Source organism: Gossypium hirsutum, chromosome D09 (assembly GCF_007990345.1).
Source record: "Gossypium hirsutum isolate 1008001.06 chromosome D09, Gossypium_hirsutum_v2.1, whole genome shotgun sequence".
In the NCBI taxonomy this organism is placed as follows: domain Eukaryota; kingdom Viridiplantae; phylum Streptophyta; class Magnoliopsida; order Malvales; family Malvaceae; genus Gossypium; species Gossypium hirsutum.
The window spans coordinates 48,191,418-48,204,195 of record NC_053445.1 but is presented as its reverse complement, the minus strand read 5'-3'; the positions used below and the strand labels follow the sequence as shown (position 1 = coordinate 48,204,195).

The following is a 12,778-nucleotide window of genomic DNA, read 5'->3' as shown; positions in this document are numbered from 1 at the left end:
GGAAGAGACACTCCCTGGCCGGCATATAAATCAACCCAACATATCAGTTAATGTCATCCCTCTATACTCAAACCACAACTTACAGTGAAGACGCAACCTTCTACATTTCACAGAAATTGGTTTCATAAAAGATGACCACCAGTATTCCACAACATGTTTTTAGTGTTATCACCAACTTACATGAACCTAGACCACTCAATATTTGAATCTAAACAGTAGGACTTCCAAAATTTGCTTCTCCAAAGCTCCTACCGTCATACTATATTAATCAAAGTAATAAAGGTCGCCACATCTGTAAGATGAAAGCGTCGCCACCCTATTATTATAATACTGAAAAGTGGAATTTGTTTAAGGCTTTTCTCTGTTTTGCTGAAAAATGTTAGAACGTGATGGATAAACTCCATTCATGAAGTTTTAACCATATAAATTTAACAAACAACAAACCCATATCTTTAATAAATTAATACACAGTGAAAGAGATATTTTAACTTTTACTTGTTAGTAAACACAAAATTTAAGTCAAAAGGTTTGAATTGAAAATTTTGAGTTAAAATTTTTTGATGAAATTTTAAGAAAGTTAAAATTTCAAAAATTTTTTGAATATAAAGAAAAGTATAATTTGATTCTTCTCTTTGTTTTTGTTCAATCCAAGCGTGGTTTGACTTGATATTAGATGGATGTGGCTTGCTTTTATACGGGTTTGAACCTCCTTTCTTTAAATGATTTGGATCAAAAGACAGACTTTTTTTAAAAACAACTTTTGATTTCTTTTCCACAATTGAATTGGATTGGAAGTGTAACACCCCTTACCCGTATCCAACACCGGAATAGGGGTACGAGGCATTACCAAAACACATACACTTGTAAACGTATTTAACCGAGTTATAAAATTTCATCAAAATTAAAACTTTCAAAATAATTAACATGTTTCTATAACTTTTCACAATATATCCTCAAAATATTATAATCATAATAATTAGGGCCTGCGAGACCCGATACATACTCATGCAATTTAATGCTTCATTTCCATTTCATTCAATTCGCAATTTCTCATGCTCATAATTTAAATCATATCACTAGCAATTTCCATTTAATTCACGTACAATTCAATGACATCAAATTCAAAACTAATACGTATTTACCATTTAACTCAATGTTTATTGATTATACCATTCAATAACACATTTATGAAATTCTCAATTTAGCAATGAAAATATCACTTTAGTTTGAATAACAACATCGTCCTGATATAAATACACTACCACTTATCCATTTACTTTAATTCTTTTGGGCCCATTTGTCACTTACCATCCTTAATCAAATTAGGGAACGGTCACGGAAAATTGAGTACTTCACTTTCACTTTGCCATAGTATAACTATGGTCTTACGTATGATCACTTATCACTTGTCCCTGATCAGATAAGTGTAGCCACTTATCACTTTGTTTCTTGATCAGATAAGTGTAGCCACTTATCACTTTGTCTCTTGATCAGATAAGTGTAGCTAAAGCTATCACTTATCACTTTGTCTCTTGATCAGATAAGTATAGCCGAAGCTATCACTTATCACTTTTCACTTGTCACTTGATCAGATAAGTGTAGCCGAAGCTATCACTTATCACTTTGTCACTTGATCAGATAAGTATAGCCGAAGCTATTACTTATCACTTTCCACTTGTCACTTGATCAGATAAGTGTAGCTAAAGCTACCACTTATCACTTTGTCACTTGATCAGAAGTACTCAAATCCGGCGTTCCGCTCAATTTGATCATTTATTCATATATCAGGCTTACCAACATGTGTTAATTCATAAACCATTCATGGTATTATTTCATGCCAAATCATATACTGAATATACCATACACACATACTATGAAACTTTATTTTCACACATGAGCTTAAACCATGACCAATAATGCACAAAAATAAGCATCATTCATATTTCATCGTTTATGAGTTATAATCAAACATATGACCATTTATACACGAATCATTCATATATTTCCCAATTTTCCTCCTCCTCCTCTCCATTCCACATCCTTAATGTGTATAACACACTTAAACAACATTAACCATAATTTCAACACTCACTAACATGTATATTCAAAGCTGTTTATCCGAGTCAGAGTCACTAAATTATTTTTATCCGGAGCTACAGAGCTCCAAATTAAGATCCGTTAATTTTCCCTGAAACTAGACTCACATATCTTCATACCATAAAATTTTCATAATTTTTGGTTCAGCCATATAGTACAGTTTATTCTTTAAAATTTCCCCTGTTTTGCTGTCTGACAGTTCCGACCACTCTTCACTAAAAATTAATTATCTCATTGTACAGAATTCGGATGATGTTTTAGCTTGTTTCTTCTAAAAATAGACTCATTAAGGATTCTAACCATATAAACTATAACTCATAATCATTTCTCTACAATTTTTAATGATTTTCCAAAGTCAGAACAGGGGAACCCGAATTCATTCTGACCTTGTCTCACAAAATCTATTATATCTCATGATTTACAATTCCATTGCTCACGTCATTTCTTTTATAAGAAACTAGACTCAATAAGCTTTAGTTTCATATTTTATTCATCCTCTAATTAAATCTCTACAATTTTTGGTGATTTTTCAAAGTTACACTACTGCTGCTGTCCAAAACTGCTTTAGTGCAAAATGTTGATTTCCATTTTGCCCCAAATTTCACAGTTTATACAATTCGGTCCTTTCTCAATTAACCCCTCAATTAATCTAATTTTCTCAATTAGTACTTTACTAGACATTATAAGTTGTTACACAACTATTGAAATTCAGAATTTCCACATATAACTCTATCTTCAAACTCTTTTACTATTAGGTCCCAAACATTCACTTTCTATTCAATTCTTTCAATAAAATCAGCATATGAACAATTTAAAGCTCTAATTTCATGCTAAATCATCATATACTTCCAGCACATATTCATATCAACTTTCAACTTCTTTCATAAAATCAAAAACTAATGGATTTAACAAGTGGGCCTAGTTGTAAAAGTCACAAAAATACAAAAATTTCAAGAAATAGTCAAGAATTGAACTTACTTGTAATAAAAATATGAAGAACCAGCTTGAAGAAGCCCTTCCATGGTGTTTTAGCTGATGAGAATTCAGAAAAATGAAGAGAAATCTAGATAATTCCACTTGGGTCCTAACTTTATTAAGCAAATTTTGCAATTTTCCAATTTTGCCCTTAATTCTCCTTACTTTCTTGCTGATTTCATGCCTCTGCCGTCCAGCCCAAATAGACCTTGGGTCTATTTGCCTTTTAAGCCCTCTTCCTTTTATCATTTAAGCTATTTAATCATTTCCCAAAATTTTGCATTTGTTACAATTTAGTCCTTTTTGTTCAATTAATTATCGGAACTTTAAAATTTCTTAACGAAACTTTAATACTAACTTTTTAACACTCCATAAATATTTATAAAAATATTTATGGCTCAGTTTAAAATCCCCGAGGTCTTGATACCTCATTTCGATTCTAATTATTTTAATATTTATTTCTAGTGCACTATTCACTATTTCAAAAATTTTCCTAACTTCATATTTAACTTATACTTACTAAATTAATAATATTTTCTACCCATTTGTCGAATTTAGTGATCTCGAATCACCGTTCTGACACCTCTGAAAATTCAAGCCATTACATTTTTTTTTCGTCGGATTTGTCGTCCCGAAACCACTGTTCCGACTAAGCCTAAAATCGGGCTATTACAGGAAGGCGGCTTTTCTATTGAACTAATGCGGCATTCAAGTTATTCGGCTTCTTTAGAGAATTTTGAAAAGATCTTTTGAGCTTCTTGAACTTGTGTTCCTATAGAATGAATTGGGATTATCCTTTTTATAATGTCAATTACTTAAATAAAAGAGAGTTATTGTAGAATTTAACTGTTTCATTTAATTGTTCTACAAAAGTTTAATCTCTTTGGTATATCATTTATCTATTATAATTTAATTAATTAAAGATAAAATAATTATTTAATATTATCACTTAATTATTTTATTTTCAATTAGTGATAATATAAAAATTTATTATTTATCTCTTAATAAAAATAATTATGATACAAATATTATGTTATCATTTTCATTGTGGCAACTTCGACCCACAGTAATTTTAGTTTAACATGTGTCGTTTTATAATTAGCCTGTAAATTTTCTTTGTCTACAAATATCTCCTCAAGACTTGATCACGTACACAAATTTTGAAGTGCAACAAATGAGCTAGTCTTGAAATTACATCTACATTCTTTGAACTTGATTTAATAAAAAAAACAATTATTAATCTTGATTCAGAATCGGGGAAGTGATACTTCTTTTCTTGTCTTTCCTTCAAGATAGTTTTTCCTTTGCTTCTATCTTAAAATTGAGAAATTTGCTTGAATTTCAAAGACTATGTATAATTCGATGTAGCTCTAACTCGCAACGAGCCATACATGTTATAATGATTCTAAACGAGTTTTTTGTCGAAATTGGTGAAAAAAACTCTTTAAAGTCTATGTCTTCATTTTGAGTGAATCCCTTGACAATATGTTATATATCTTTCGATGTTATCATTTGAATTTCGTTTACTTTTGAAAATCAATTTACAGTCAATCGATTTCAATCTATATAATACGACTGTTTTATGACTTTGATCTATTTATCCGAGTTATGAATTGATTTAACTTGACTAAAAGAGATTGAATAATCTTCTAGTCCTATATCAAATTCATGTTAGATAAATGGCGTAGTCATCTAAAATTGTCTTTCCTTTCTCTTATTGATCTCCCTACAGGCATTCCATCTCAAGGATGTTGAAATGCATCATCTTGAACAGATGATGATGGTTTGTGAACAAAAACGGATTAATTACGGGTATGACTATGTTTTCTATGTTTACCTGATTTGCAGGTTAAGGACACATCAAAAAGTTAAATCCTAAATTCGTCCTTAACCTTTTAAACATTTTAATTTACTCCTCAAATTATGAATATAGCTTCAATCAAGTCATTCGGTTCAATTTTCCATTAGATGCCAGTTTCTGCTTTTTAATTTAATCCCCAAATTATGAATACATACTCGATTGTGCTGTATTTACGGAAATTGCGAATATAATATATACTGTAATGTTGAAACCCAAACGAAAAGCCAAACTTTTACAGTAGGGTAGAAGTTAATTTGTGTATTCCACTTTAAAACCTCTGCTTTCAGCTAATTTCATATGTTTATCTCATACAAGAACATCCCGCAGCGCGGAGAAGCACCTTTTCTTTTCTAGAGATTAACATGGGATCGCTTGTTTTATTCATATATCAAAACTCTATGACGCTTAAACCACTGAAACCGGCTCAACCAGTGTAAGGGGAACTTCTATGTAGTTGTACGAGAAGCAAATAATGCTCTGAAACTCAGCAAGGAAGCTATAATAAAACAAAAGTATACCAGTTAGGAGGATCTCTTTCATTTCTTTGATGCAGAATGTTTGTTCAAAGCATCAAGCACGGCTGTTTTTGTTGGCAGCGACGGTATTGCACCTCTCTCCGTTACTGTCAGGGCTCCACAGACATTTGCAAAAAGTAAGGCATCTCTTAACCGCTTCTCGTCCTGTTAAAAATACAAATTCACAGTCTGAACTTCGACTCTTCATGTTCATTTAAATTGCACTAACAATGTTCCAGGGGTAAGTTTAGTTATATGGAATTTATCAGTAACCATTAGGAAAGAAGATACTGTAAATGATGTATCTTAACCAATGTAACAACTGTAACTACCTGAAATAGCTTTGAATCAGAAGCTAGGCTATTCAATAAGCCACTGACAAACGCATCGCCAGCACCTGTCGTGTCTACAGGTTTAACTTTAATGCCAGGAACCCTGCCCTTAAATGCCTGCAGAGGATATATAGGTTGATATCACTTATTTAATCAGTGCATCATTAGAACTCGGATAATCTTTAGTTGAGGGCATTGGCTCCATAGAGGATTTTATAGGTCCACAAAAAGTCCACTTGGATTGTGAGAATTATTAGTGAAATCCGTAACATCCAATCTTTTTTCAAGGAAAAGCAAAGAAGAGCTAATCATACCTTGGTGTAATATCTACAACCCTCTGATCCCTCGGTTACAACCAAAAGCTTAAGATTAGGATGAAAAAGCTTCTTCATCACCACGTTATCATCATAAGGGTCATCACCTCCGGTTAAGAATGTAATTTCATCCTCGCTTACCTGCATTTTCTTAGGTTAGCAGCAAATGAATGCAGTAGCACGACATTTCATAAATGAGTCTCATGATAAAAAGAAACCATACCTTAATAATGTCCGATTGATCCCATATACTCATTATGCCTTTTCGAGCAGCCTCTGGTGATGGCCATAATGGCAATCTTAAATTTGGATCATAAGAGAGCATGCTTCCAGACTTCTTGGCAATGTTCATTGCTGCCAAGTGAGCTGATTTGCATGGTTCCTCGATCAAACTAATAGAACCATAGTGAAAGATGTTTGCCTACGCAATCAATATTGTTTGGAGGTCAGAAATTTCCAAATCCTACTAAAACCAATCCCTTTCACATCGACTATTTGAAACAAAGAAGAATAAGCCAGAAAGAAAACCTGCTTAATGAGGTTTGTATTGAGTTCCGACTCATGAAGACGCATATCAGCACTTGGATGACGGAAAAACATGAACTCACGTTCACCATCAGCTTTGAGAGTAACAAATGCAAGCGCAGTTCTTGCAGTTCGATCAAATCGCATGCCAGAGTTGTCAACATTGTTTTGTTTTAAAATGTCAGCTAACATGTAGCCAAATTCATCATCACCTACCTGATATGGAATTGAAATAGTATTTGGAACTTGAAGTATGTCAAAAGTAAAAAAGCAAATTTGCAACAAGAAGAAAGAAGGATTAGAGCTACACAATGATCACAATATCATTTGTGAGAATGTATCCTTCAGCCAAAGTTCTTAAATGAAGTTTATTTCATAGAATTATTGCAGTGATGTTTGAATTTACCTTTCCTACGAAAGCGGATGATCCTCCTAATCGTGATACCCCAACAGCCACATTTGCAGGAGCACCACCAGGAGCCTTCTTGAAAGCAGGTGCTTCAGCCAGAGAAACCCCTCCAACCGTCGGTACAAAGTCGATCAACAATTCACCGAAGCAAACAACTAGAGGTTTATTCTTTGCAGCGTTGCCGTTTGTAATAGCAGTACGATCTTCAGCTCCACCAACAATATGCAGTTTCTCAATACCAGTGATATTTCCTGACATTGTTTAAACCAAAAATAAAAAAAAAATCTTAAAAAGAGTAACTCTCTCTAACAACTCCTAGACCTAGGCCTAGGCCAATTTGTTCACCTTGAAAGCACTAAATTACCCAATCCATTTTGAGTAACAAATTCAATCAATGATTTTTCTAAACAGCTAATTAAAAACATGCCACTGGGATTAACAAGGAAAAATAAAATCCATTTCCCACTTCATCTTTATTGAAAAAGTAATGTCTTTTAGTGTAAGATCTTGCGGTACACAGTATACCATACAAAGCATGTGATTTGGCCAACATGTAAGCAACAAGAAACGAAAAATTCGGGTAATTTTGATTGAAATCACAAACTTTAGACAGTAATCAAAATACCATGATCAAATATATCTTTATAATTGAAAGAAACCTAACCTCAGAAGCAAGAATTTTTAAGATTACTCGTTAAAGATGTGTTGTACCAAATACAAAAAAAGAAGTACTTGATAACAAAGAAAGCACAAAGTTTGGGAGATGAAAGAAAAAAGAAGTATGATTTCAAAAATTGTCAACAGCAACAAAACAAACAATCACAGGTGAAGGGATTCACACAAATAATCTTGGGTGCATAAAACCAACTTAAAACCCAGAGTAAGAAAATGGCAGAGCATTGAAAGAAGAACATATTGAATCAAGAAAAAGAGAGGAACCTGTAGTTAATTTCCCAGCCATATTGGGAACTTATTGAAGATTGAATCAGAAAGAAAGCAATGGAATGGCCAAAATCCCGGTGTTTTCAGCAGATAAAGGATGCGGCATCGGGTATTTCTGGTCCTAAGAATAAGAAAGAAGTGTAAAGAGAGGAGGTTGGTGGCTAATCTTGAAGGATTCTTCGCTAATATAAAAGTTGACAATTGTTACAATTTGGTCATCTGTGTTTTATATGTTTTTTTTTTCTTATTCATGTTTTTGTTTTGGATTCAAAAAACTACACAATCTTATTTACAATTTGGATAATCTTGCTATTTCAAAGGTTTTTTTTTTTTTTTAAATTACGCAAATGAAGCTAAGTACATAATGGTGTGAAAGAAAATCAAGGATTATATTTATGTTGAGATTAATTTATTTTTAGAATTTACAAATTGTCGTGTTGTGATGACACTAAAAAAAGAACATAAAAAATAAGGATTGTTGTGTCCTACGTGGCAACAGTTTCAGTTGAAAGCGTAATTAATTGGAATTATTGCAACGAATCATTGTCCAATGATTGATAGTCTTAACCATACTTAGTTATTGAAAACAAATGCTACATCTAAATTTTTTTAAAAAAAAATCATAAAACACTTGTGTGATAGAGATTTGCTTCAGTTGTGAAAAAATAAATAAAAGAAATATTTGGACATTATTGTTTTTCAAATTGGAGAAAAAAATTAATAATTAAATATTTTAGTGAAGAAAAGTACGCGTGAAATTTGCATTTTGGAGAAAATATAAGAAAATTATGAATATTTGAAAGAAATTGTTATATTTTTTAGTATAACACTTAACTATAACTCAATCTATTTAAGTATAATTACAGCTACAATGTCATATAATTTGTAAATACATTCTTCGCACACACAATTTAGTCTGCCCAAAAATCATTATAGCTTTAATGTTGTAGGGGACCATCGACTCTTATGAGAGAAGTCTTCGGAGGTATGATTGTAGGGTAAAGGCTATATATGCTTTAGTTGATGGTTCAAATCTCCTATACACGCATTCTCCATGATTATCATTGTAAACGATTCCAATGCTTTTTCTTTGAGCTCTTATAAGTTGTATCTCTATCAACTAAAGCACCCCTCTCCATTAACCGTACAACAGCTCCTCGCGGAGATTCGGGCAAAACCCTAACATGGTAACAATACCTTCGATTATTGAGGGTACGTAGTAAAAACCTAAGATCTCTAAAGAGTGCACTAACTACATAATCATCAAGACTAAGTCATTTCTTGGTTATTTATTTCATCCAACCTTATATATTTGGGGGTGTTACATAAATTTTATTTTACTTGTTGCAACATAATTCATTGAGTATAGATTTTAAGATATTCATGTATACATGTTACTTTGGTTTTGTGTTTTAATGTTTTAATATTGTGCAGGTTGTGTCCTAATTCATCTAATAAATTTGTATATTTTGTTATATTGGTTGAATATTGATGAAGAATTCTTAGTTAGGTTGACAAAAACTGAAGATTTGGGACTTAAAGTGTTCGTGTTTGACTCTCACTCTCTGAAAATGTTATGCATAAGGTAATTAGTTAATTAATTTGAGTTTAGTTAGTTAAATTAAAAAAATCTAATGTCCGGTAAATGTGAGGAATGAGTGAAGAATAAAATAGGTAAATCCTTATTTTATGAAGATAAAAGAATAAAATATAAAGAGATTTTCTATTTTTATATCCGGAGAGTTTTAAGTTTTTAATTTTATAGTAATATTTCAATTGAATGAATGATGATTTCTTTGTCTTAGAAATTTCTACTTCAATGTAGATGTGAATTTTATGGGAAAGAATATTAGGTAAACATTGTTGGGCAGTGTCACATCATGGGACGAAAATGATGCATACCAGCAGTTTCAGGTTTAATTCCATAGATTCTTAGTTAGATAAAAAGAAGGTTATATTTTCTCTCTCAAAATGTTTACTTTTTTATTTACTTAAATTAAGAGAAAGCCAAGAGTAATATAATTTTAAAATGTAAAATGTTTTTTTATCCTCCTATTTATTTAAATAAAAATGGTTAAACTTACTTTACTTTTTTTTATTAATTTTAATTATTTAATTTAATGTACTCAATTTCACATCAATTCTAGTTGTTTTAGTTGATATGGTCTGTTCCAATAGTAAATTGGAACATTAAACTTTCGGTTATTTTACCCATCAGACTCAAAAAAATTTATAAATTTAATTTATAGACATTATTTCTACATGTTATTTTTATATTTTATATTTATAAATTAAGGTAAATAACGAGTAATATATTTATAAATTTAATCTATAGACGTTATTTCTACATGTTATTTTTATATTTTAAATTTTAAATTTATAAATTAATTTAATCTATAAAGTAAGTTTTTTTATAAATATATTACACGTTTCTAAATTTAAAATTTTTAAGTCTATTTAAAATTAATTTTTTTAGATACTATTTAAATGTTTCTAAATTTATAAATATATTACTCACTATTTTTTAAAATAAAAGAAACAATAATTTAGCAATGTTTATTTGAATTATTATAAAAGAAGAAAATCATTAAAGTAAGTTCTAATTTTATAAAAAAAATTAATTTAATAATAATGTGAGTGATGCAATAAAAATTAAAAAACATGATAAGTAGTTCAATGTTATTTTAAAATATAAAATATGTAATTAAATTTGAGAAATAAAAAAGATAAGAAAACAAGGAGGGGTTAATGTTGCAATATGCCTATCCTTTTTGTTGGGTGACTTTGGCCATTACCACACACACCCAAAAAAGAATTTTTTAATCAAATAAAGAAGTGTCGGCCATCAGTGTGTGACTCATTTCATCCAATTATGATGCATGTGGGAACAATATGTACTAACAATTGGAAATAATGTGAAATTACATACATGATAAAAAATAATACGTCCAGAATGTAGTACTAGCTACTTAACCCAAGCAAGATAATACATAACCTTTTATTTCCTTTCCTGTTAATCCAAACATAGTATTAACTTTTTGAATATTTTGTTGCTTTTTTTAATAGTTGACCACTTATTTAATGTAAAATAAATAATAAAATAGTTAATAATAAGGTAAAAAATGAATTTGGTTTACTTTTATAAGAGTTTAAATGTTAAAATTTCTTTACAAAAATTAGTTTTGTGAAAGCTCGGTTCTAGCTTAGTTTAGGTTTATTAATATCCAAAAGATGTAAGCTTAGACCTAAATTTGATAAACAGGGGCTGAAGCCCTAGTAACATAAAATGCCATCACTAAAAAGTAAAAACCCACAAATGGTGATTTGCCCATCACATTCTGGGATTAGTCTTTGTAGCAGTAGGGTTTGTATATTTTAAAAAAACATTAAATGCTTTGTCTTCTTTATCTTTATCTTCTTTTTTCTGCTTATAATTTAAATCCCAGTTAACAGATTCATTTTTTTATTATTATTGTTTTTAAAAAAAAAATCCTTTTCACTTTAATATAAAATTTGGTATGATTGTTGTTTTGAAGTCTCTTTTGACTTTTGAGGGTTGAATTTTTTTTACATGACAGTCAATATTGATCGGGTTACGTGTCAAATGATATGAATATTTAACACTATTAGAGGGAAGTATCAGATTGATAAATGAAATTAAAGTTTAAACACCAAAATCAACATTTTGAAAGATTTATTAAAGTGCATGGGTTAAATTTGTAATAAGAGAAAAGATATTATTTGTTTTAGTTGATTGAATTCCATGTTTTATTTTTATAAAAGTATAAACAATGTATAGCTAGGACTAAAATTCAATTACTAAATCCCAATGCCTCCATTTACCAACCCTTCACATATATATTTTTTTCATAAGCCAATATGAGATTCATGATCAAAATCATGACACCTAGTTAAGGAAAAACACTCCTAATATTTTGGAGACACAAGATTTTCCACTCCGCCAGTTAATTAACGATATATTTGCATTTTGCAGAGAGAGGTAAGTAATTCTTTACAAAACATGGAAAACCTTGTGGCTGAAAATTTGCGCAAAAGAAATTGATATAATTTGGGGTGAAAATTCCATAACAAAGATGGGGAGACTTATCACCTTCAACTTCACGTTCTGTTCTTGATATAATATCAAATTTCATAAGCCTCATAAATAAGAGATAGTTTCCGTTTCTCTTTTGCAGAAGAAATATGCCAAAACTAGTCAAATCATCAAGCCACACAAACTGAGACCATGAACCACCAAAACTAATTAATCAAAATTATTTTTTTATTGAAAATGGTGTTTATACCTTTTCTGCCTACCTCTTCCTTCATTCCAACAGCTACAGCTGCATCTGCACCAGTGATGGCAATGAGGCGGGACAGATTTTTGCTCAACCCGATACTCTACTGTAATATTTCGACCCCAATCCGACTCTAAAAAAAATTTTGACCCACCCGAACTCCAACCCGAAAATTAATCATATAGTTGACCCTGATCCAATTTCATCCGAGTTTTTTTTTTTTGAAATTATGATTAATAAATTAAAATATCTATATATAATTTAAAAAGACCGCTTGAGAAAATATATATTACATTATGGAAAAAAAAAAGGAATGAAAATGAGGGAGATTTAGAAAAATAAATTAAAAAGAGGGGGAAAGAAATTACTGTAAAATGGGAATAAATGTGGTAAAATGAGGTTGATAGTGATAAAATTTTAAGAAAATTTTAAATTAATTAATTCTCTAAAATTAATCCAGTCCACTTCAAAACTCGATTTCAAGAAAAAAAATCCGATCCAATTAAGTCA

General features: G+C 30.6%; 1 protein-coding gene across 1 annotated transcript; it reads right to left on the bottom strand.

Moving 5' to 3' along the window:
* Positions 1 to 5,171: 5,171 nt before the first annotated feature.
* On the bottom strand, positions 5,172 to 8,245 carry LOC107890725 (probable fructokinase-7). The gene is made up of 7 exons (XM_041101087.1): positions 7,968 to 8,245; positions 7,026 to 7,279; positions 6,623 to 6,835; positions 6,318 to 6,515; positions 6,095 to 6,235; positions 5,781 to 5,897; positions 5,172 to 5,613 (listed from the first exon to the last, which is right to left on the bottom strand). The coding sequence occupies exons 1-7, from the start codon at positions 7,987 to 7,989 to the stop codon at positions 5,470 to 5,472; spliced, it is 1,089 nt and encodes a 362-aa protein (XP_040957021.1). The 5' UTR covers positions 7,990 to 8,245; the 3' UTR covers positions 5,172 to 5,469.
* Positions 8,246 to 12,778: the final 4,533 nt, after the last annotated feature.

Excerpts from the sequence above, each read along its gene's own strand:
- LOC107890725 (XM_041101087.1), bottom strand. The coding sequence starts at position 7,989 with ATGGCTGGGAAATTAACTACAG. Across the intron at positions 6,236-6,317 it reads ATCAATCGGACATTATTAAG|GTAAGCGAGGATGAAATTAC; the intron begins GTATGGTTTCTT and ends AAGAAAATGCAG. Across the intron at positions 5,898-6,094 it reads GTTGTAGATATTACACCAAG|GCATTTAAGGGCAGGGTTCC; the intron begins GTATGATTAGCT and ends TATCCTCTGCAG.